Source organism: Procambarus clarkii, chromosome 57, assembly GCF_040958095.1.
Source record: "Procambarus clarkii isolate CNS0578487 chromosome 57, FALCON_Pclarkii_2.0, whole genome shotgun sequence".
Lineage (NCBI taxonomy): Eukaryota > Metazoa > Arthropoda > Malacostraca > Decapoda > Cambaridae > Procambarus > Procambarus clarkii.
In genome coordinates this window covers 24,090,433-24,116,313 of record NC_091206.1, presented here as the reverse complement: position 1 = coordinate 24,116,313, position 25,881 = coordinate 24,090,433, and the positions used below count along the sequence as shown (strand labels likewise).

The following is a 25,881-nucleotide window of genomic DNA, read 5'->3' as shown; positions in this document are numbered from 1 at the left end:
AAAAAAATTGACCTCATACATAATGAAATGGGTAGCTTTATCATTTCATAAGAAAAAAATTAGAGAAAATATATTAATTCAGTAAAACTTGGCTTATTAGGCAAATCGGGCCTCGCATAGTAGGCTGAGAAGTGAGTTCTGGCTACTAGGTACGACATATATATATATATATATATGTATATATATATATGAATATGTATATATATATATATATATCTATAAATGTAAATCTATATACATATATATATCAACTTTAGACACAAACCCACCAGGGACTTGAACCCAGCCAGCACAGTTGCTTCCCAACAACTGGCATAACTTTTGTACGCCTTAACCCACTCAACCAAACTCAGACCCTTGTTGTAATTACCTAAGTAATTAGGTAATGACCTAAGTAAACGTAGTAATATTGTGTGTAATTACCTAAGTGTAGTTAAAGGATGAGAGCTACGCTTGTGGTGTCCCATCTACCCAGCACTCTTTGTCATATAACGCTTTGAAACTGCTGATGGTTTTAGCCTACACCACCACCACACCTAACTTGTTCCAACCGTCTACCACTCTGTTTGCGAAAGTGAATTTTCTTATATTTCTCCAGCATCTTTGTTTAGTTAGTTTAAATCTATGATGTCTTGTTCTTAAGTTCCAGGTCTCAGGAAATCTGTGTGTGTATGTGTGTTTAATATATTATATATTTTAATTACTGGTGTGATGGTCATGGTACTAGTGCTCTTGGTGGGGAGATCCCTAGTGACCTGGGTTCTAATCCTCTTAGTGCTCATAGAGTTACAGTAATATCTATATTTGGAACCATTCAAGCTTTGCTCATTCATATATACATACATATACACACACACACAATATATATATATATATATATATATATATATATATATATATATATATATATATTATCCCCTTATCCCAACAGAATAAAACTTAATTGGTGGCTCCACATTCCAATGTTTATATTCTCTAGAAAGTAAGTTGGAAGTTTGATTAAAATACAGTGAGGCCAGCATGCAGAGCATAACAGTGTAATATGACATGAAGTCCACCAGTGAAATATGTACTATACATGAGGACAATGGAGCATATCCCACCCTCTCCTGCCCTTATCATCCACCCACCTGGCTCACCACTCTTCAACCACTACTGCTGCATATCTTCAGTGGTGAATTCAATTATCATTAATTCTTAATTTCATAACATATTCAATTGTATTTCATTTGATATTTCCAATATTATGCATTCATATCTTAGTACTCTTAATAACAAACTATTTAGAAGTAATATGGCTAAGTTACATTCAAGTTATTATTTATAGTGCCTGTTTCTTATGACACACACACACATTATATATATATATATATATATATATATATATATATATATATATGTGTGTGTGTATTATATATAATATATATATATATATATATATATATATATATATATATATATATATATATATATATATATATATATATATATATATATATATATATATATATATATATATATATATATATGTCGTACCTAGTAGCCAGAACGCACTTCTCAGCCTACTATGCAAGGCCTGATTTGCCTAATAAACCAAGTTTTCATGAATTAATTGTTTCTCGACTACCTAACCTACCTAACCTAACCTAACTTTTTCGGCTACCTAACCTAACCTATAAAGATAGGTTAGGTTAGGTTAGGTAGGGTTGGTTAGGTTCGGTCATATATCTACGTTAATTTTAACTCCAATGAAAAAAAATTGACCTCAAACATAATGAAATGGGTAGCTTTATCATTTCATAAGAAAAAAATTAGAGAAAATATATTAATTCAGGAAAACTTGGCTTATTAGGCAAATCGGGCCTTGCATAGTAGGCAGAGAAGTGCACACTGGCTACTAGGTACTAGGCTACTATCTATATATATATATATATATATATATATATATATATATATATATATATATATATATATATATATATATATATATATATATATATATATATATATATATATATTATTAAATATGACCGAAAAAGTAAGATTAATAATTCTAACACAAATTTTCTCAATCTTTCGTACATTTCGTTTCACTGTTGGAGGTAAATAAAAAATCAATTCTCCAAAATTCATTTTTATTTCTAGTCTGACGCGACACGAGCGCGTTTCGTAAAACTTATTACATTTTCAAAGACTTTAGTTCACAAATACACAACTGAATAGAACTTACGCATCTCCGATTTTATATCTACATTTGAGTGAGGTGGAAGGGGTGATGTGGCATTAACACAAGACAGAACAAGATGTGGTATTAATAGGGTATTAATTTCATCAACACAAGACAGAACAAGAGTATTAATATGGTATTAATTTCATCAACACAAGACAGAACATGAAACAATGGATATTGAATAGAAGTGTTTGTAGAAAGCCTATTGGTCCATATTTCTTGATGCTTCTATATTGGAGTGGAGTCTTGAGGTGGGTAGAATATAGTTGTGCAATAATTGACTGTTGATTGCTGGTGTTGACTTCTTGATGTGTAGTGCCTCGCAAACGTCAAGCCGCCTGCTATCGCTGTATCTATCGATGATTTCTGTGTTGTTTACTAGGATTTCTCTGGCGATGGTTTGGTTGTGGGAAGAGATTATATGTTCCTTAATGGAGGAAAGAATCGAGGCAACTACAGAAGCACCATACTGTCCCCCGAGCTTAAAGCGGCAGCTAAAAGCCTTCGTGAGAACAAGGAGATAGTTGTCAGGAGAGGTGACAAGTCGCCAATATATGTCATTCTTAAAAAAGACGAATATCTGGCGAAAATGAACATCATACTCTCTGACCAAACTAAGTTCCAAAGGGTAACGAAGGACACTACAGCCGAATTAAAAGCAAAGGTCAACAAACTGATCGAAACTGTGAACGCCAAGAAATCCGGACTCCACCTGCCAAAGATCATTGGGGAATATAAACCTGGATATGCGTATGGAAATGTCAAGACGCACAAGCCTGGAAACCCACTTCGGCCAATCATTAGCCAGATACCCACACCCTCGTACAGACTGGCGAAGCGACTCAACGGCCTGCTGACTCCTTATGTTCCTTGCGCCTTCAGCCTGAAGTCTCCAAAGGAATTTGTTGACTTACTGCAAGGCACACGGGCCACAGGGATAAGAGCCTCGTTGGACGTAGAATCGCTGTTTACCAACGTACCTGTGGACGAGACAATCGGAATGATAGCCAACAGAGTGTATCGTGATCCAGCCTGTACTCCTCTTGACATACCAGAAAATATTCTGAGGAAACTACTCCAAGCTTGTACTAAAGAGGCACCCTTCTTGAGCCCGGATGGGCACATGTATAAGCAAGTAGATGGGGTCGCCATGGGTTCTCCCCTAGGTGTCCTGTTTGCAAACTTCTACATGGGTACCATCGAGCAAAAAGTCTTAGTCGACATGAACTTGAAACCGGCCTTATACTGCAGGTATGTTGACGACATTTTTACACAGGTACCTGATGTCAGACATCTGCAGGAGCTGAAGGAGGCATTTGAGCAGAGTTCCGTGCTGCGTTTCACTTACGAGATGGAAAAGGATGGGAAGCTGCCCTTTCTAGATGTAACAGTCATGGAAAAGGGCGGAGGTTTCCACACTGCAGTCTACACTAAGGAAACAAACATAGGAATGTGCCTAAATGCCAACAGCGACTGCCCAGACAGGTACAAGAGGAGTGTTGTTAATGCATATGTCGACCGTGCTCTCAGCCACAGCTCAGAATGGAAGCAAGTCGACGAAGAACTCTGTAGGGTAAGGCAGGTCCTAGTCAATAACGGCTTCTCCAATGGTTTCGTCGAAGACATCATAAGAAGGAAAGTGAAAAGCCATGCAACCTCTGAAGAGACAACTAACACAACACCTATACCCCCTATTAGACTATTTTACAGGAACTTCTTTTCCACAGCTCATAAAACGGAGGAAAGGGTCCTGAAAGATATTGTTAATAGAAAAGTTATCCCTACAGACAAAAATCAGAGGATACAACTGACGATTTACTATAAAACCAGAAAAACGGCCAGCCTACTCATGAGAAACTCTCCAGACACAAAACAGAACGCTTTAAAAGAGACTAACGTCGTCTATGCCTTCAAATGCCCTCTTGGGGACTGTAAGCTCTAAAAAACCCAGTATATAGGCAAGACAACAACATCTCTTTCTAGGCGTTTAACGATGCATAAGCAACAGGGCTCCATTAAGGAACATATAATCTCTTCCCACAACCAAACCATCGCCAGAGAAATCCTAGTAAACAACACAGAAATCATCGATAGATACAGCGATAGCAGGCAGATTGACGTTTGCGAGGCACTACACATCAAGAAGTCAACACCAGCAATCAACAGCCAATTATTGCACAACTATATTCTACCCACCTCAAGACTCCGCTCCAATATAGAAGCATCAAGAAATATGGACCAATAGGCTTTCTACAAACACTTCTATTCAATATCCATTGTTTCGTGTTCTGTCTTGTGTTGATGAAATTAATACCCTATTAATACTCTTGTTCTGTCTTGTGTTGATGAAATTAATACCCTATTAATACCACATCTTGTTCTGTCTTGTGTTAATGCCACATCACCCCTTCCACCTCACTCAAATGTAGATATAAAATCGGAGATGCGTAAGTTCTATTCAGTTGTGTATTTGTGAACTAAAGTCTTTGAAAATGTAATAAGTTTTACGAAACGCGCTCGTGTCGCGTCAGACTAGAAATAAAAATGAATTTTGGAGAATTGATTTTTTATTTACCTCCAACAGTGAAACGAAATGTACGAAAGATTGAGAAAATTCGTGTTAGAATTATTAATCTTACTTTTTTGGTCATATTTAATAATATATGTCTACAGGAAAGACTGCTACCAAAATATACTAATATTAATATATATATATATATATATATATATATATATATATATATATATATATATATATATATATATATATATATATATATATGTCGTACCTCGTAGCCAGAACGCACTTCACGGCCTACTATGCAAGGCCCGATTTGCCTAATAAGCCAAGTTTTCATAAATTAATTGTTTTTCGACTACCTAACCTAACCTAACTTTTTCGGCTACCTAACCTAACCTAACCGATAAAGATAGGTTAGGTTAGGTTAGGTAGGGTGGGTTAGGTTTGGTCATATATCTACGTTAATTTTAACTCCAATAAAAAATTTTTTACCGCATACATAATGAAATTGGTAGCTTTATCAATTCATAAGAAAAAAATTTGAGAAAATATATTAATTCAGTAAAACTTGGCTTATTAGGCAAATCGGGCCTTGCATAGTAGGCTGAGAAGTGCGTTCTGGCTACTAGGTACGACACATATATATATATATATATATATATATATATATATATATATATATATGTGTCGTACCTAGTAGCCAGAACGCACTTCTCAGCCTACTATGCAAGGCCCGATTTGCCTAATAAGCCAAGTTTTACTGAATTAATATATTTTCTCAAATTTTTTTCTTATGAAATGATAAAGCTACCAATTTCATTATGTATGCGGTAAAAATTTTTTTATTGGAGTTAAAATTAACGTAGATATATGACCAAACCTAACCCACCCTACCTAACCTAACCTAACCTATCTTTATCGGTTAGGTTAGGTTAGGTAGCCGAAAAAGTTAGGTTAGGTTAGGTAGTCGAAAAACAATTAATTTATGAAAACTTGGCTTATTAGGCAAATCGGGCCTTGCATAGTAGGCCGTGAAGTGCGTTCTGGCTACGAGGTACGACATATATATATATATATATATATATATATATATATATATATATATATATATATATATATATATATATATATATATATATATATATATATATAATTTTAATGCAAAATATTTAAATAATAAAATTTAATTAATGAAAAAGTCCTCCTCTTCTTTAATAGGTCTATTATCACAAAGCTTTACTGCACATATGATTTTAAATTGGAAAAGGTACTGGCACAAAATTAATACAAAGTACAAATGAAGACTTAATATACACTACAAAAGGTATTTCAGCTATATCCAAGGGAGCTACCAAGGGAAATCTATAAATGCTTAGAAAAATCACTTCATAACAAAACAAATGGTGCTTGAACATTTTGCATGTGAATATTATAAAAGGGGAAAGGAGAACTAGAAAAAAGTTAGGGCACACCATCTCTGACTGAAGACCTGCAACCGCAGCATTAATTTAGATTTGCTTGCAATATTAACCCTAATATATTAAGTGCTACTATTATTAAGTGATAATACAAGTCACTATTAAGTAATCTTTAAGTGATACAGTATTACTTTACATAAGACAATCTCTATATCTACATACAGTATTTTATATAAACGCCCTTTAAGGCTGATTTCACATTTAAAGAATAATACCAGCTAAAGCCAAAATAAAAGGCAATATAAATTACTGCCTATCATGTAAAGTCTAATCAGTTTAGAACCATGATTAAAATCATAGGCAGAAAATCCATATCCAATCCCTCCAGCTAGCACAGTATTGAAGCAAAGTAACTTTACACTCTTGGAAGCCATAATTAATGTAATGTATTTAATAAGAATGCTATGCTACAGTGTTAATTCAATTTTGTTAATACTGAAGCAGGACTAGTAAGTGGTGGATTCATTGTTGTCGAGCAAGGTTCAAGTCCCTTGAGCCAAGACAACTCTGGGAAAGATGATCTTAAGTGCACCCTGCTGGTTAGTCAGACTTGCCACAACCCCATGGTAGCTTCTACCAATCTGAGAAAGGGATGAACATCTGTGTGGGTTGACTGCCCATTTCCTGTATTAGGGATTGAACTTAAGCTGGCAGATCAGTTGTCAGCATTGTGAAAAACTAGCATCATTGTTATGCAACACTGGGCTTTTTTGAGATGTTTTAATCTATTAACAATTTGCATTTGTAACTATATTACAAGGCAAATTAAAAACAAATGCCATAACCAATAAACTTCATTATAACTAACCAGCATTGACTTATGAATGTCAATTAAAATTTCTATGCAATCATGGCAAATGAATTTCTTCAGTAAAGAGGTGTCCATTTTGATACTTTAACATTACTGTATCTTAGATATTCTTCTAGCAGTATATATAAAAAAAGGATCATAGCAAAATAATATATAATATATATAACTACAAGCTGCTAAGAAGATAAAGGCAGAGGAAGCGAGAGGAAAGCAAGAAGAAAGCAAGAGGCACCCGATCCCCTCACCTGACGTAGCCTCAGGGGGCAAGTTATGTGAGAGAGAGAAGCGTGTAGTCCCAGAAGAAGTAGTTGTGTTGTTGGAAGAAGAAGAAGGTTGAGGGTAGAACACACTATTACTAGAGTCTGTTGATGGGCTTCTTTTGTGGCCCATCCCTCCAAGGCTACCACCCCCTCCACCATTGTTGTTGTTGTGAGCCAGGCCTTGGTGGTAGGCCGAGGGTCCCAGCATAGGGTCAGATGGCGTACGGGAATGGCTGGAGTATTGAGGGAGGTAGAAGGAAGTGTTGTGGGAAACACCAGCAGGGGGTTTAGGTGCTGGTCTCTTCTCTGTCATATTACGAAGTGGCACTAGGGGAGGGGTCACAAGAGGGTAAACAGTTATTGGTCAACACTTTTCGAAGTAAAACTCTTTGTAAATTACAAAAAAAGAACCTTAAAATTCGGGGTTGCACCAGCAATGCACTTACAGAAAAAAGAAATTTGCAATATTATTAATAACTTGACAGCTTGCAAAATTCACGAAAAAATACACCCCACACCTTACTAGTATTCTGTGACAAAAGATTGCCATAAAAAATAAGTGCTCCATGAAAAAACCAGCATTGAATGTAATGAAATGCCATTTTCTGGGTCAGCCCCGGATGCTACCTGAAGCTATCCAAACTGATATAGTGCTATATTAGTTTGGGGTCATCAGTCACAGGAGTCCTTTGGACTCTGAGAGGGGGCCAGAGGGCCTCCTCAGAGAGGCAGAGAGAGTATTGGCCTATGAGCACTTTACATTTAAAGTATGCCATAATTGCCATCGACCAGGAAAAGGCACCCAGAAAGATAGGGGAAACAAAACAGACCACAATCTGGTAAAAATTGTGATCTACATCTGGGAAGAGCAAAAGAACTCTCCCTTATAAAAAAAATAAAAGTATAGCGATGAATGTAATGAAAAGCAATTTTCTGGATGAGACCCGGAGGCTCCCCGGAGCTATCCGGCTGATACAGATGTTTAAGCTTTGGGCATCAGTCAATGTACCTGGAGTTCTAGGCCTATCGGGGACCACAAACCAGAACCTGGCCTCCCTCAGAGAGGCGTGAGGAGCAATGGCCTATACACACACCTTATATATGATTAGGAAGTACTCTATGTCTGCTATCAACTGGGTCAAGCACCCAGAAAGATAGGCGCCCAAAACACACTCCCCCCTCTCCCTTTCTGGTGAATAAATGCTATAAAATGCCGAGCAAGAGGATAGAACTCTCCATGAAGAAAAACGATCAAACGAGCATAATGTCATTTTGTTACCAACGCGCCGCCGTCTGCATACACCCCCCCCCTTCCATGGCAGGGGGAAGGGGGAGCCCCAGACCACTCGCTGGCTACCTGAGCCTGTCAGTTCTCAGGCTGGATTTCAAAACATGCAAAAAGAACCGCCGACCGAAGGGAGGGAGGGATGCCGGGGAGCCTCCGGGTCTCACCCAGAAAATGGGGTTTCATTCATTACATTCAACGCTTGTTTTCTGGGGGGAGCCCTTTTAGCTCCCTGGAGCTAACTATCCAAAGACAAGGACAAAAGAGGGACAAACCTGGGAGGCGGAAACCACGCATCAGAAAAGCATTGTCTTGCTTACCTGAAAGCAAGACAACTGGCAACACTATATGACCCCGCAGACGACCCGGGAGACCCGAACCCCTGGATCAGGGATGAAGGGAACCCAAGCAACTCAAAGAGCGTCCAGGGGCTACAGAGGCCACAGCATGCAGGCAATGGCTGAGAGCCACATCCGGACACAAGAAGATGCACCCCCGGCCAAGCCAACCAAGCATTAATGACCCCAGGGACCTCTTCGGATAAAAGCAAGCCCAACCTCGCCAGAAAAGAGGAAACGGATGCAAACGAACAAACTGGACACCAAAACCCAAAGAGCAGAAACTTCAGAGAAACAATCCTGAACCGAAGGAGCCACAACAAATCGAGGGAAAGAGAAGGGAACTCCCAGGCCAAGACGGCTTGGGCAGCGCATGAGCCAGCCAGAGGTGAAACAGTGCCTGAGACAGCATGCAAAACAGTGCATTAGAAACAGCAAAACTGAAAGCAAGCCTTAGCGGCTCCGCCAGTGCCGCACAAGACAAGGCGACAGTATGCGGCATAAGATGATGGTCTTGAATAGCCACGAGAAAGGACAAGGCCACTGCAACAAAAAGTGCAGTAAACCCACGGAGAAAAAAAAGAAAAAAGTACCGCCACCAGCAAAACCACATACTGAGGCCGAGACGAAGCATGCAGGTGGGGCACCATCAACAAAGCTACCTGATCACCAAACAGATGGTGATAGACACGAGTCAAAAACAAACGCAAAGAATCGAGGAGAAGACCAAACCAGCCACGTAACAGACCAGACCGAGCATCTGAAAGAGACAAAGCCGTGGGAAAAACCCCTGGTTGCGAACACCAAGCAAGCAGCGCCTGAACCAAGGCTGTCAGGGAACTAGATGGAATCTCAACTACGTCACCAGGAATCCAAACCCCAGCAAGCCGGGAAAGAACCAAATCCCTGGCGAGCAGAACTGCCTCGTCTGGGAGGAACCCCCCAGGATCTCCGAAGGCCCAAGTTAGACTCGGACGACTACTAGAAGAAGCTGCTTACAGAAACTACCCAACCGCAGTAGCCTCAGGGGGCAAGTTATGTGAGAGCTCCGCAAACAGCTACGACAAATGGTGAGAAAAACCAAAGAGCAAGGGTCCAGGAAGAAGCCAACGAGGAAACGAGCACCACTAGTCGACACGCGAAACGTGAAGCGAAAAATTGTGACACTGCATCCTGCAGGAACAGTGGAAACAGCTCTAGCAGTACAGACGACACATGCGCTGCCAATTTATGGAAAAGGAGAACACAGGAGGACATGTACTGCACTAAAATACAAAGAGTTAGTATGTAAAATAAATATAAATAAAAGTCCGCAGCCAGGGCTGTAAACCCTAGCTCCTCTCATCATAATGACAATGAACTGTAGGGAACAGGAGTGGTTGATACGAGATCTACCTACACCTGTCGACGTTTCAACAGAACAACTCGTAATATCATACAAGGAGAAGATGAAAGGACAGAGATCTATAACTGAACACTGGCACTGTACAGGATCAGGGGATCCGAAAAGGTACATAATCGAGCCTAGCACTATTATTAGTACAGCCAATATCACACTAATAAACAGAGCCAGGTGTATAATAGAGGTACGAAGTACACAAATATGCAATGAAAATTGCATAAATTCAGCCCAAGTACCAGTAACTAGGGACAAGAGGTACATTCAAGATAATGAAGTAACATGATGTAGGTAGCAAGTGGAAAAGTAATATATATGAACTATTACATACACAGAACGATGCCAAGGCATATAAAAGGGGTCAGGCATGGAATGATCCCTGACTGGGGTCAGAGGTCATTCCATGGACCTGACCCCTTTTTATGGACCGGATTTTATTTTGTTGACTGTTACACATTGGGTTCTGTTAGTCAGGAAATTGAAGATCCATCTGCCTATTTTTACAGTAATTTCCTTGGAATGCATTTTATGTGCACCATTTTATATGACACCATGGTCATATTTGACAAAGACTTTTGTGAAATCTGTGTAAATTACATCAGCGTTTTGTTTGTCTTCCGTGGCATCTAATGCCATGTTATAGTGGTCCAGCAACTGCAACAGGCAAGAGCGCCCTGTTCTGAAACCATGTTGTCCGAGGTTCTGGAGATACTGTGATTCCATGTAATTTATGATCTTACTTCTTAGCATTCTCTCAAAGATGTTTATAGTCTGTGATGTTAGTGATATCAGTCTGTAGTTTTTTGCCTCTGCCTTATTTCCTCCTTTATGGAGTGGTGCTATCTTTGCTGATTTTAGTATGTCAGGGATAATGCCAGTATCTATGCTTTGTCTTCAAAGAATGTGAAGGGCCTGCGATAGTGGTGTTTTACAGTTTTTGATGAACATAGAATCCCAAGAATCAGTGCTTGGTGCAGAGTGCATAGGCATACTGTTTACTGCTTCTTCAAAATCCAGTGGGGATTAGGTGACGTCTGATTTATGATTTGATGTTGGTATCATTTCCATGAAAAATTCATTTGGGTTATCAATCTTTAGTGTGTTTAGTGGCTTGCTGAAGACTGAGTCGTACTGCTTCCACAGTATCTCACTCATTTCTTTATTGTCATCGGTGAAAGTTCCATCTCCCTTTCAAAGGGGCCTGATACTAGTTGTGATTTTTGATCTTGATTTTGCATAGGAGAAAATTTTTTTGGATTTCTCTCTCTTTCACTGATGGCCTTTTGCTCTCTTTGCTTCTCCTGGGTTTTGTATGATTCTTGTAGCTTCAGTTCAATTGTTTCTATTTCTCTATTTCTCAATCTGCATCTCTTCCTCTTTTTTCCTTAGGGGTATGCGGTTCGAGCATATTTCTAGTGCTACCGAGTTTATTTTTTCCAGGCGCTGGTTCAGGTTTGCATTTTCTAGTTGTTCTTCCCAGCTTATTTCTGTGAAATCTTGGTGTATTTGCTCCCAGTTTATCTGTTTATTATTGAAGTTGAATTTGATGAAATCTCCTCCATCGGGAATCGGGACTGGTTGTGAAGGTCTATTCCCCATGCTTGTCAGAACTTCAATTAAGTTGCGATCTGAACAACAGGTATTTGTAATCATTATGTTCCTGATCAATTCATCATTATTGGTGAAAATGAGGTCCAGCATGTTCTCCTTCCTAATTGGTTCTACTATTTGCTGGTTTAAGGCAAATTGCACATCCGTAGCAAGTCATTTGCATGTGCCTGTTCATTGAGGCTACTTCCTGGTATTCTTTCTGATATAACTGTATTAGCCAGGTTCTTCCATTTCAGGTGCCGTAGGTTGAAGTCCCCAAGCAGGATGATGATCAGGGCTGGATTTGTGAGGTTTTCCCAAGCAGTGTTCTATTTTCATTAGTGGGTCTTTAAACTGCTGATGATTTGCCCCTGGTGACTTGTATACAAAGACAATAACTACATTTAAGATCTCTATTTTGATTATCAGCACTTCCACCATATCATTTGTGGTGTTTAGCAGCTCAGTACAGATGAGTGTTTCTTTGATGTAGAGGCTGACCCCACCCTGTAGCCTGTTTTTCCTGCCACATCTGAAAAGACTGTACTTGGAAATCCATATTTCACCATCATAGTAGTCCTTCGTGTGAGTTGCCGTTAGGGCTGCAAACACTGCATTTGCCTCATGTAGGAGGCCATCTATGAAGATTGTTAGATTTCATTGATCTAATGATTTCCATCATTGTTAGATTTTGTGTGTTTTTATACCCTGAATGTTGGCAAATAATAATATGTTTGTGGAAGTGCTGGAGGCTTTACTTGGTGTTAATATCTTATTCTCTGGTAAGGAGGCCACTGTGTTTGCGTCCTCTTCTGCAATTGACGGAGTTGGTGGTAGAGTCTGGACATTTTTAGCCATTCTTCTCCTCTTGCTAAAAAATCATCCTGGTAAATAGTGTTGTGGCTGCTTTCCTCAAGGTGGTTTGTCGGTCTTATTTGCCTGGTACCTCTTATATGAAAAGCTGGACATTCCATATTGAAGCATTCTTTCATGTCTAGGGAGTTCTTGCAAAGTTCTGGGTGAAAAAATTCACAGCTTTCGGTGCATTTATCCACGTTCTTCCCGATATCCCCTGTTTACAGGTACAGTAATTCATTTATAATAACGACCAGTTTCGGGCCCTTGTTTGTTTTTTTCCCTTTGCCAGTGACTGCGCTCTGCTGTGGCGCCAACCCCAACCGGTGGGTGTTGTCTGGTGGATGTTGTCTGGTGGGTGTTGACCAGTGGGTGGTCAGGAGGGGGGGGGGGGGGGGAGACCACCTGGTAGGAGGCTGTATGAATGTGCTGTGTTGCCACCTTGTGTCGCACTCTTAATTTGTTTGTTCTTAATTTGTTTTGTTCACATGTTAAGAGTACATTGCTTGCATTTTCATTTTACCTACAGGTAAACAAAATAATGCTTGCCAATCCACGAGAAGTTGACATAATAGCACTAGAGATCTGCAATCAGGATGATAATCTAACGATCATAAATGCATATAGTCCATCGCCATGCAACACATGGACAAAGGAGGAGCTGGATAATAAACGAGAGGGGTCTTATAACAATAATGAGATATTATAGCGAGAGCGGATAAAGATAGATCACGACTGTTGGTAGTTGATGACTTCAACTTGAAATCCTTAGACTGGGAGGCATATGAAGCTAGAACAGAGGACTTCTGGACCAGTAGATTCGTAAACATCATCCTGGAAACATTTATGTTAAACAAGCTACAAGGATGAGGGAAGGGTATGTTCCCTCCATGCTGGATTTGATATTTACCAGGAAAGAGGAAGAGCTATTTGACATTCAGTACCGTCCTCCCTTGGGTAAAAGTGACCATGTCATTTTGGGAATAAAGTATGCAATGCGTTATAATCCCGGAAGAAAATAAGTTAGTTGAAGCAGTTGAAAAACCTTATTTCATCAGATGACATTATGGGGAACTTAGATATTTCTTTACCCCCTTGTATGGCGCCGGGCTATTTAGCATTTTTCACCCACAAGTGCATACCAAAAAAAAAAAAATTTTTCTTCTAAACCTGTTAATTTGTGTTCACTGATCATGGGAAAAATAATAAAAAATCATAAGTGGCATATATTGCCCGCTATAGGGTGGGGAATTCTGGCAAAAAACAGGCACTGACTCAGCGTGCGTCCCAGACGGTCTGTTGCTCGCTAGCTGTCAGGCAGGAGTGGCCAGAAAGAGATAATTACCTAATTATTTCAATGTCTCTGATTGATTTTTCATAGTTTTTTGCTGTAATATTATTCAATAGTGTGTAGTGTGATATATTTATATAATAAAATGAGTGAATCATCGCTGTACTCAAAAATATGGTGTGCATATCATTGATTCAATTATTATGTTCATCAAAGTAAACAAATACTTTGTCGGTTATTACACTATATACACAAGTTATATATAAGTACTGTATCTGCATGTTTTGTTCACCAATAAGTTGCAATTATGAATAAAAAAGTAACGAGGAGTGACCGCCACACACCAGCCAGCCACTCACTCCCTCAACACCTCACTCGCCCCCATTCTCCTATCACCATACTGTTTATGCTTTTATTCACTATATACAGACGTTATATATAAGTATCTACATTCGTGTTCACCATAACGAACCACTAAGTTGGCATGCTGGCAGTGGCAGTGGCAGTGGCAGCCAGTGGCAGTGGCAGTGGCAGCCAGTGGCAGCCCACCACTGGCTGCTACTTCCTCCCTCCATCAATTTTTTTTTTTTTTTTTTTTTTTTTTTTTTTTTTTTTTGAGATATATACAAGAGTTGTTACATTCTTGTAAAGCCACTAGTACGCATAGCGTTTCGGGCAGGTCCCTGAAATACGATCCCCTGCCGCGAAGAATCGTTTTTTCATCCAAGTACACATTTTACTGTTGCGTTAAACAGAGGCTACAGTTAAGGATTTGCGCCCAGTAAATCCTCCCCGGCCAGGATACGAACCCATGACATAGTGCTCGCGGAACGCCAGGCAAGTGTCTTACCACTACACCACGGAGACTGTAAACTCACCTGACTCGCCCACATTCTCCTCCCACAATACTGTTTTTGCTTTTATTCACTATATACAGATGTTACATATAATTATCTACATTCGTGTTCACCATAACGAACCACTAAGTTGGTATGCTAAGTGGCAGTGGAAGCCAGTGGCAGCCCGCCACTGGCTGCCACTCCCTCCCTCCCTCACCTCACCTGACTCGCCACCATTCTCCTCCCACCATACTGTTTTTTTCTTTTATATACAGACGTTATATATAAGTATTTACATGTTTTGTTCACCATAACTGTATATCTAAGCTTGTACGGTGAGTAAAGGCACAAAGACGTAGCTACTCACACAGTCAGCTGGTGGTGGCAGCCCTCAAGGACAGACGCACTAATATTTCTCCTCCAATAATACTGTTTGTGGTGTTATTACGCTATATACACACACACTATATATAAGTATCTACCTGTTTTATTCACCATACTTGTACAAGTAAGTGCCCAAAGACCATAGTGGTCACCAGTAAACAACATGATAAGCTGTGCAGACGACGCATCTCCCTCAACAAAATGGCGGCTTCCAACCTATTCCTCTTGCTGTTATTACACTCTATACACACGTTATATATAAGTATCTACATTTGTGTTCACCATAGTGAACCACTAAGCTGGTATGGTGAGTGTAGTCAATAAAAGGTGGCCACACACAGTCAGAAGACAGCGCCACCACCCTCCCTCCCACAGCATTACTCCTCCCTCCATGGCGCACAGCGCCAAATATCACCACAATCCTGCTATTATCATAACCCTAGTCAGTTTTATCACAGTCAGGGGTCTTCTGTAATATCATCGCTAAATAATAGCAAGAATATTATGGCAAGAATATTTTAGGCGATGCTGTGGTCACAAGCTGAACAGCAGTGCTGTGAGTTCATGCTGCGTGCGTCAGGCTTGGTAGCTCACTCAATACTGAGGCCCCTCACACCCGGGAATTTGGCCCACAATTTAAAAAAAAAATGGCGTCTGTTTACAAGAGCCCTGATGAAGATGTGGTGAACCCTGTGTATCCGCAGGTCATTTAAATCTTGCATAGTACTCCAATACATCATATGATGTGGAGCGCAAGTTACGGCAAGTCACTGAACACATCATATGATGCGTTGCGTAGTTGAAGGGTTAAAGAATTTGACTGGAAAGACTTGCTGTTAGGAAATGAAGTAAACGAGATGTATGTCAAGTTTTGTGAAATATATGATAAAGACATAAAAAAATTTATACCTAAGCAGAGATGAAGAACTAGGAAATAGGATTGGTTCAACAGAAATTGTGAGAGAGACAGAGACCAAAAGAGACAAAAATGGAATCAATATAGGAAAAAGCCTAACCCCCAAACATACCAGTGATAAAAAGATGTGAGAAACAACTAAATGGCAGTGAGGAGAGAGGCAAAAAGAAATTTTGAAAAGGGATAGCAAACCAATGTAAAACAGAACCAGGCCTATTCTATAAATTCATAAACAACAAACTACAGGTAAAGGATAATATTCAGCAGTTGAAAATTTGAAACAGATTCATGGAAAATGAAAAGGAATTGTGTGAAACATTAAAAGAAATGTTCCAAATTGTGTTTGTACAAAATGAAATCTTCAGGGAACTAGACACAATAAGAATTCCAGAAAACAACAGAGCACATAGTGGTGTCTAGATATGAAGTGGAAAAAATGCTCAAGGAGCTAAGTAAGAACAAAGCAGTTGGCCCAGATGGAGTTTCTCCATGGGTTCTGAGAGAATGTGCACCTGAGCTCAGCATTCCACTTCAACTGATTTTCCAGGCATCCCTGTGTACAAGAGTCGTAGCAGATGTGTGGAAAAAGGCTAACATAGTTCAAAATCTACAAAAGTGGCAACAGGGAAGATCCCCCCTCAATTACAGGCTTGTATCATTGACAAGTGTAATAGTCAAAATATTGGAAAAAAATAATTAAAACTAAATGGAGAGAACACCTGGAGAAAAACAATGTAATATCAGACAGTCAGTATGGTTTTCCATCTGAAAGATCCTGTGTATCGAATTTACTCAATTTTTATGATCGAGCCACAGTGATTTTACAGGAAAGAGATGGTTGGGTTGATTACACTTATTTGGACCTTAAAAAGGCTTACAACAGAGTTTCCAGAAGTTGTTCTGGAAACTGGAACATATTGGAGAGGTGTCAGGTAAGCTTCTAACATGGATGAAAAATTTTCTGATAGAAAAATGAGGGGTTAGGTCAGTAATCAGAGGCAATGTATTGGACTGGACAAATATCATAAGTGGAGTACCACAGGATTCAGTTCTAGCACTGGTAATGTTCATTGTCTACATAAACAATCTACCAGATGGAATACAGAATTATATGAACATATTTGCTGATGATGCTAATAGGGAAGGTAAGTAACTTAGATGATTGTCATGCCCTTCAAGAGGATATGGACAAAAGTATATGGAGCACCACTTGGCAAATGGAATTTGAAGTAAATAAATGTCATGTTATGGAATGTGGAATAGGAAAACATAGACCACACACAACCTAAAAATTATGTGAGAAATCTTTAAAGAAATCTGATAAAGAAAGATATCTAGGGGTGGTTCTAGATAGAAAACTATCACCACCATTAAGAATATTGTGCAAAGAGCCTATGCTACACTTTCTAACTCCCTAATTGCTTTTAAATACATGGATGGGGAAATATTAAAAAAACCAGCGTTGAATGTAATGAAACGCCATTTTCTGGGTGAGCCCCGGAGGCTCCCTGGAGCTTATCGGGCTAATGTGTGTTATGTTAGACCGGGACATTAGCTAAGGAGTTCAGACCTACCAGGGACCAGCGCCAGAACCTGGCCCCTTCAGAGAGGTTTCAGGGAGCAATGGCCCTGGAAAACCCCATATGGTTGGGGGTTTTCCTTATCTGCCATCGACCGGGGTTAGGCACCCAGAAAGGTAGGCGTAACAAAACAAACCCCACATGGTAAGAAACTACAACAAAAACCGAACAGAGAGGTAGAAAACTCCCTACAATCCCAAGGAAACAAGCAAACAAGCAAACATCACACTTTACTGCCGCGCCGATCGTCCGCGCAGCCCTCCCCACCCCGGGAGGGGGAGGGGGGAGCCCCGGACCTACCGCGCCGGCTGCCAAGCTCCAGTTCGGAAGCTAAGCTTCAACCAACGCGAAAAAACCGCCGACCGGTGGGAGGGAGGGTTTCCAGGGAGCCTCCGGGGCTCACCCAGAAAATGGCGTTTCATTACATTCAACGCTGGTTTTCTGTGGGGAGCCCCTACGGCTCCCTGGAGCTTCATACCCAAAGAGAAGGAAAAGAAAGGGCTAACCCGGGAGGCGGCCGCCACAAACTCTGCAATGCAAAGCCAAGACAACCGGTCGCAAACCTGCGACCCAAGGCAACAAGAACGCCCAAGAACAGACGCACATATGGATGGGCGGCCAAAAACCTGTGCGACCCACAATTCCCTGCGCCCGAAATGAGCCCGAGACGTCACCAACACAGCAGCAATTGCTGCAAACGTCTGAACAGCACGGGCGCAAAGACAGACCGCAGTAAGAAGGAAAACACTGCGGACGACCCGGGAGACCCGAGCCCTGAAAACAGGGAACGAAGGAACCGGATCAACCACAGCGCATCCCCAGGCACGGTACGCCGGCAACAGCAAAAAGCACAACTGGACAACACAGGACGCACCCCCCGGCCAAACCAAACAAGTACCAATACCCCAAGAACCCCTCCGGAAAGCAGCCGTCTCGACCGTCGCCAGGACAGAGAAAGGCTGCACACCAATAAAGCTACCACCAGTACCAAAGAGGAGGAAACTGAAACCGAAGGGGCTACCACAAACTGAGGGGAAGAGAAGAAGGCACCCTGAACAAGGACCAGGATGGCTCAGGCGACTCATGAGCAGGCCGGAGGGGAAACAAAACGCGAGAAGACGTAATAAACGTCATACAGTCTCCAAGACGAAGCTCGCAGGTGGGACACCGTCAACAAAGCCACCTGAACACCATAGAGATGGCGATACCTGCGTCAAAATACCAGACGCGAAGAGCCAAAGAGAAGGCCGAACCAGTCACGGACAGGACCGATTCGGCCTGCTGAAAGAGGCGAAGCCTCAGGAAAAACGCCCCGGGTACGGACACCTATCAAGCAGCGTCTGAAAAGAAGGCCGGGCCGGCCACAGTGGAACCATAAGGACTGTTCTCGTGGGAATGGGCTGCAACTGAGCCAGAACCCGAAGCAACAGCTGGACCGGGAGAAGAGGTACAGGTACCCCCCACCTCGACCAGGCCTGCCGAAAGCCTCCACCGTGAAGTCCTCGCAGGTGGGAAGGGCGCCACAAAACGGGCGACGCCTAGACCACGCCGACCCGAAGACGTCCATGGCCAGGAGTCCATAAGCCCAACAGAGCCAACAAAACGAATCGGCGACGACTGGCCAACCCACGAAGAGGAATGAACCGAGACAGCTGTCCACCAGGACGCAGGACACACCCCGGACACGAACCACACGGTTAACCAAACCCCCTGTGGTTCCGGCAAGAACCACCAGAGAACAGTCCAAACAGAGCTGAATGGTAGAGTACCTAGTGACCCAAACCCTCCGAAGCGCAAACCAGACAGCCATGAACACCTGAACCGGGCTGTGAGCCCGACGGACAGACAGACTCCATCAACCTCGGCCGACCTGGTGAGCACTGGTCACAAAGCCCCAGCCGAGAGACGACCCGTCCGTGAACACATCGAGCGAAGGCTCGGGGAGCCGCCAAGGCACGGAACCCCGAAAACCCCAAAGAGGAAGCTGGTGTCGCAGCACCAACACCAGATCCCCAGAGGAACCCAAGGAATGCAAGAGGCGGAAGTGGAGTCTCCGTAGGAACCAACCGACGCCGGAGCCAAACCCGACTCCGCGGGCAGACAAGCACGCCGAAGTGCAAACTCCCGCGCAACCGCTGAGCAACCCGGGACCCCCTCCTGAACAGCCAAAGGCGGGACCACAGCCACAGTAACACTTCTGGAGGGAAGACAATGAGGGGCCCAAGAGCCTGAAACAAGGCCCAGGTCCGAACCCGGGACGGAAACAGAAGGTAAAACCTCCAGATCACCAGGAAACCAAACCCAGCGATCTGGAAAGAACCATCCCCTGGCGAGCAGACAAGCGGACTGACTGGGAGCCCACTCCAGCCAGTCGTCGAGGTAGGCCAGACACCGAATCTCAGACGCAGACAGGGCACTAAGATCCGGTAAAGATGCAAAGAGTATACAAAGTGCCCTTCACAAAATAGGGAATGCAATAAAAACAGCAAACCTGAAGCCCCACCACCAAAGCATGGTATGACAATCATATGAAGACATATTATGACATATGACAACCATTATATGACAATATGACAATTATAATCAAAGCATTATATGACAAAGAGTGCTGGGAAGACGGGACACCACGAGAGTAGCTCTCATCCTGTAACTACACTTAGGTAAGTACACATAGGTAATTACCAACCGTGCTAGCCCCAGAAAAACTGGAGAGGAACGTGCCAAGAAGTGACCTGGAGGTCCAGGTCCACCATCCATGCACCCGGCCCTAACAGAATCCAAACAGGAGACAACAGTCCTCCGAGCAGGGCAGAGGATCCAGGGCGCAGACGGAAGTAGTCCAGAAGAACTGCAGACTGGAAAAGCTCATGACTGCAAAGAGCAGACGGGAAAAGCTCATGACTGCAAAGAGCAGACGGGAAGCCCAGAAGGATGGGGCGGATCGACCACGCCCCACGCACCCACGAAGAGGAAATGACGAAGCGCAGGGAAGAAGCCCACCCCGCCAGCTCTGAACCCCCCCCAAGGGGAGAAGCCGTCCTCCAACGCCAGCAGAGGCCGGAAGACAACCCAAAGCGCCCACCAACAGCGGGACCAAGCGAGAGGCAACAGAGCAAGCTGCTCCCCCAGCGCCCAGTCAACAGAGAAGGGAACAGAACCCCTTCAGAAAGAAAAAGTACACTACCGAAGTCATGAGGAGAGACTACGGGAATGAAACCACACTTCGCTGGAAGAGGAAGTGAGGGGAGACCTGATCACCACATACAAGATACCCAAGGGAATCGACAGGGTTGAGAAGGACAGGCTATGTAACAAGGGGCACACGCACTAGGGGACACAGGTGGAAACCGAGTACCCAAAAGAGCCACAGATAGAATTAGTTTTTTTTTTTTTTTTTTTTTTTTTTTTTTTTTTGAGTGTCAGAATGGGAACGGGAAAGCACTAAGAAGTAATGTGGCGACTCCTCACACAAGTAACGAGGCTGACCCCCATACAATGTCACATGTAGACATGACAGAGCCCAAGAGGCACAGGAACCGATACACCTGTTGACGGACGGTTGAGAGGCAGGACCAAGGAGCCAGAGCTCAACCCCCACAAGCACAACTAGGTGAGGACATATATTGTAAAAGCACAAGCTGCCAACTAGTGGCAAAGAGCACTACGCCGGCCAGGCAAAGAAGGCACAAAACTGCATCAAAAGGCCCACCTCGACAGCAAAACCACAAAGTCCCAGCACAACCACAACATGTGCCAAGACCCAAAAAGCTCAGTCTGCAAGCCAGGAAGACCCCGGAACCCCAAAAGGCAGAACCGGGTCACACGAGGAAACAAAGTCCCCTGAACCCACAAAAGGGGGACCAAGAGGAAGAAACCTCCAGAACGAAACCAAGGAACCCAAAGGAACCCAGAATCGAACCAGGGGGAGCCCAAACCACCACATTTGCCGGCGGAGAACACCACTAAAAGGCAAAGCACAGACCCCAGCAGAACGCCCTGGGAAAAACGGTCCCAACAGACCGAAAACCGAGGGGCAAGGTGTGGGAGCAAGCATACCAGCCAGGGGCACTGAGCCTAAACCCAGAGGCTCAGACCCAAAATCAACACCCAAACGTTCCCAGAGGAACAGGCAACGGCAAGAAAACACCAGAAAAACAAAGAAACGACAACAGGAGAACAAAAACCCTGCAAATTTTTTGAAAACTCACCAGAGACGCTCGCTCGCACACCCAGACGCATGTAAACAAACCGCAACGCCGCCCTGGTGGCCATGCCGTGAAACCGGCAGACGAAAATGGCCGCCAGCAGGGGCTGTGACTGACGCTTAATACACAAAAACACGCCAGCAAATGTGGGAAGCTAGCAGACTGGAAGGGCGAAAAACGACGCCCAACAGCAGAAAAACCCCTGAAGGGGCAAAACCGCCCCAGAACTGCTAGCAGGCAACCCCCACAGCCCCGGGAACCAACAACAGAGGCCCCGGGGCAGAGCCGTCCTCCAAGCCCTCCGCCCTTAAAGAAAAGCAAGAGCCCATGGGAAAGGCAACAAGAAAGGGCCGCTGGTAAGACCCAGAAGCCTTGGCAGGAGGCACAGGCTCAAACCTCCGTCCCCAACCCGAACGGGGCATCCCCCGAAAACCGCCCGAGTCTCTGCCGCAACTGAACCCCGCCCCGACCCCGAAACCCGCAGACGGTCCGGAACCGGGAACATGGAGAGAAAGGGGCGAGCAGCACCTAACCAAACGGGGCGGCCACGGGCATTCGAGTGGGAAACCAACCTAGCATGTTGCAGCAACCTAACCTAGCTTGCAACACGGATGCTGCCTGTACTCTGAACAGTAATAACATCAGGAGAGTACTGGAGAACAAGCAGAGAATCACTCGCAAGACTCCGGGTCAAGGTGTCAGTGACCCAACAGGCAGCATGACGGAGGTAAAAATGGCGACTGTCACCCGGAGACAAGGGAACAGCAACCAACGATCCCGTTCAAGACGGGTTGGAACCCGGAAGACACATTCAATGGTCCCCCGAGCCCAGACAGGGGTTTCCAGGGCCCGTAGGGTAACAACTACGGGAAGCCCGGGCAAGGTGTTGCTAACCGGTTAAGAAACCCAAACATAACAAGAGGGTAGATTATAGCACTGAAAACCCCTGAGACGTGTACAAGCACGGGAGCCTAGCAGAGGGCCGCCAAACACTACCAGTAGAACTATAACCACCTTAGGCAGACCCCCACCAGGCAAGAAAATGAAAAACAAAAGAAAAACTCCGCAAAAGTACACCGTCTCCAGAGGCAACAGAAACCGGCCGCCGCTTAGGTGGCAGGCTGCGCAACACCTTGACGCCCTAACCAGCACAATACCAATCCCTACCCAGGGCCAAACAAGGGCCCCAAGCCCCAGCTGGCCCCAAGGGCGAGGCAAATGCCGAGCAGCAAGAACCTCTACGGGAATGGTTCCCGAACGCCCCAGGGAAGATAACCCTGTTACGCAAGGGCAGTACTCACAGGGCGCTTAGGGAAGTCAGCCACTAAGCACATGCAGCCCCGGCACTGATGAAGTACTCCTGGCCACCGCACACCACAACACACGGCAGTGAACGCCACACAAGGCAAACACCGCCTAGGAAACTGAGGCCAGAGAAGCGTCAATCCCGGTTGACATTAGCGAACGAACTGAAGCTTGGCAGCCGGCGCGGTAGGTCCGGGGCTCCCCCCTCCCCCTCCCGGGGTGCGGAGGGCTGCGCGGACGATCGGCGCGGCAGTAAAGTGTGATGTTTGCTTGTTTGCTTGTTTCCTTGGGATTGTAGGGAGTTTTCTACCTCTCTGTTCGGTTTTTGTTGTAGTTTCTTACCATGTGGGGTTTGTTTTGTTACGCCTACCTTTCTGGGTGCCTAACCCCGGTCGATGGCAGATAAGGAAAACCCCCAACCATATGGGGTTTTCCAGGGCCATTGCTCCCTGAAACCTCTCTGAAGGGGCCAGGTTCTGGCGCTGGTCCCTGGTAGGTCTGAACTCCTTAGCTAATGTCCCGGTCTAACATAACACACATTAGCCCGATAAGCTCCAGGGAGCCGTAGGGGCTCCCCACAGAAAACAGTATTGAACGTAATGAAACCCCATTTTCTGGGCGATACCCAGAGGCTCCTCGGAGCTTATCGAGGCTGATATGCTAATGTCAGACTTTGGCATCAGTCATATGTATGGAGTTCTGTGAACCTACCGGAGATCACAAGCCAGAACCTGCCGCCCCCCCCCCCCTCAGAGAAGCATGGGAGCAATGGCCTATAGAAACGCCCGTGTGGTTGGAAGCATTCTATGTCTGCCATCGACCGGGTCAGGCACCCAGATAGGTAAGCATCCCGAAACAAACCCATATTCTGGTAAAGTTTGCTACCAAAAGCCGAACAAGTGGATAGAACTCCCTAAAAAGAAACGAGCAAACAAGCATGACATCACATGTCACCGTGCCGCTGTCTGCGCAGCTCCCCCCTTCCCGGGAGGGAAAAGGGGGAATCACAGACCCCTCACGCTGGCTATCCACCCATCAGTAATGAGGCTGGATGTCAAAACACACGAAAAACCGCCGACCTGGCGGGAGGGAGGGATGCTGGAGAGCCTCCGAGTCTCATCCAGAAAATAGCGTTTCATTACATTCAATGCTGGTTTTCTGGGGGAAACCCCTTTAGCTTCCCGGAGCTAACTACCCAAAGAGGAAAAAGATAGGGTCTTACCCGAGAGGTGGTCGCTGCTCACTCCTCAACTCGACGTCGAGACAACTAGCTGCAACCGCCAACCTAAAGCGACATAGGCCCGACTTGGCCCAGGAACGTTCACGAGATACCGAGCAGCCAGGACCCTGTTCGACTGACAAAATCCCTGAGCCCGAATCTCGGTCCAGGACATATTGCCAAAGATGGCAGCAAGAGCAGCGAACTTGCGAACGTCATGAGCCCAGAGATAGACCGCAGACTGGCTAGCCTTAACAACCCTGAGGACACCCTGGGAGACCCGCACCCACAAACAGGGAAGAAGGAAAACTGATTCAATCCAAAGCGCGTCCCTGGACACAGAAGCCTTGGCGCGCAAATAACAGCAAAGGGTCGCAACAGGACACAAAACATGACGCACACGTGGCATGACCAACCAAGTATCAACAACTCAAGGACCCCTCCGGAGAGCAGCAGTCTCATTCTTCGCCAGAAAAGAAGGAGATGGCTGCAGACGGACAAACTGATCACCACGACCGAAAAAGCAGAAACACCTGCGCCGGAGGAGAGCATGAAACTTACCGACCTGACCCCCCAGAGGCCAGTGCCAACAGAAAAAGAGCCTTCGAGAAGCAATCCTGAACCGGAGGGGCCACAACAAACCCGGCTGATGTGTTCACGCATACGTGAACACATCGAGCGAGGGCTCGGGCAGGCGCCAAGGCACTGAACCCCGAAAAACCTGAAGAGGAAGCCGGCGATGTAGCAGCCGACACAAGGGCCCTGGGGTACGAACCCAGCGATCGCGCGAGAGGTGGAAGGGATGTCCACGAAGGAACCAGAATAGCCGACGAAGCCATACCCGACCCGCCGGGTAGATCATCATCGCAAAGTTCAGGCTCCCGCACAGACCCTCAAGCAACAGCCGGGTTACCTGGGAGCCCCCCAGAAACAGGTGCATGCAGGATCGCAGCCGCAGGAGAGACTCCAGAGGAGGAGACAAGGAAGCGGTCCAAGAGTCCCACACAAGACCCAGCCAGGTCCAAACCTGGGATGGAACTAAATGTGACTTCCTCCAATTCACCAAGAACCCGAACCCGGTGAGCTGGGAAAGAACCAAATCCCTGGCTAGCAGACAAAAGGACCAGCTGGGAGCCCAAACCAGCCAGTTGTCGAAGTAGGCCAACACCCGAACACCTAAGAGACGCAAATGGGCCACAACGACCCGGGAAAGGCTCATGAACACGTGAGGTGCCAGGTGCAACCCAAACGGGAGACAACAAAAGCGGTAACCCTGACACACCACAACAAAACCAAGCCAGTCCCTGAACCCCGGGTTAATTGGGACGGGCCAATAAGCACCCCGAAGGTTCAGGGACACCATCCAAGAGTCCAG

The 25,881-nt window shown here is 44.5% G+C and overlaps 1 protein-coding gene across 6 annotated transcripts in view; it reads right to left on the bottom strand.

The window, feature by feature from the left end:
- Asap (ArfGAP domain of ASAP) overlaps positions 1–25,881 on the bottom strand; it is a 956,637-nt gene that overhangs the window by 56,834 nt on the left and 873,922 nt on the right. For 3 of the 6 annotated variants that reach the window (XM_069306344.1, XM_069306347.1, XM_069306345.1), the window contains one exon: positions 7,286–7,627. The exons of 2 other annotated variants lie outside the window; for them this stretch is intronic. In XM_069306344.1, the coding sequence (XP_069162445.1) occupies positions 7,286–7,627 (342 nt within the window). The remainder of the gene's footprint in view (positions 1–7,285; positions 7,628–25,881) is intronic. One more of the 6 variants, XM_069306346.1, reaches the window with a different exon arrangement.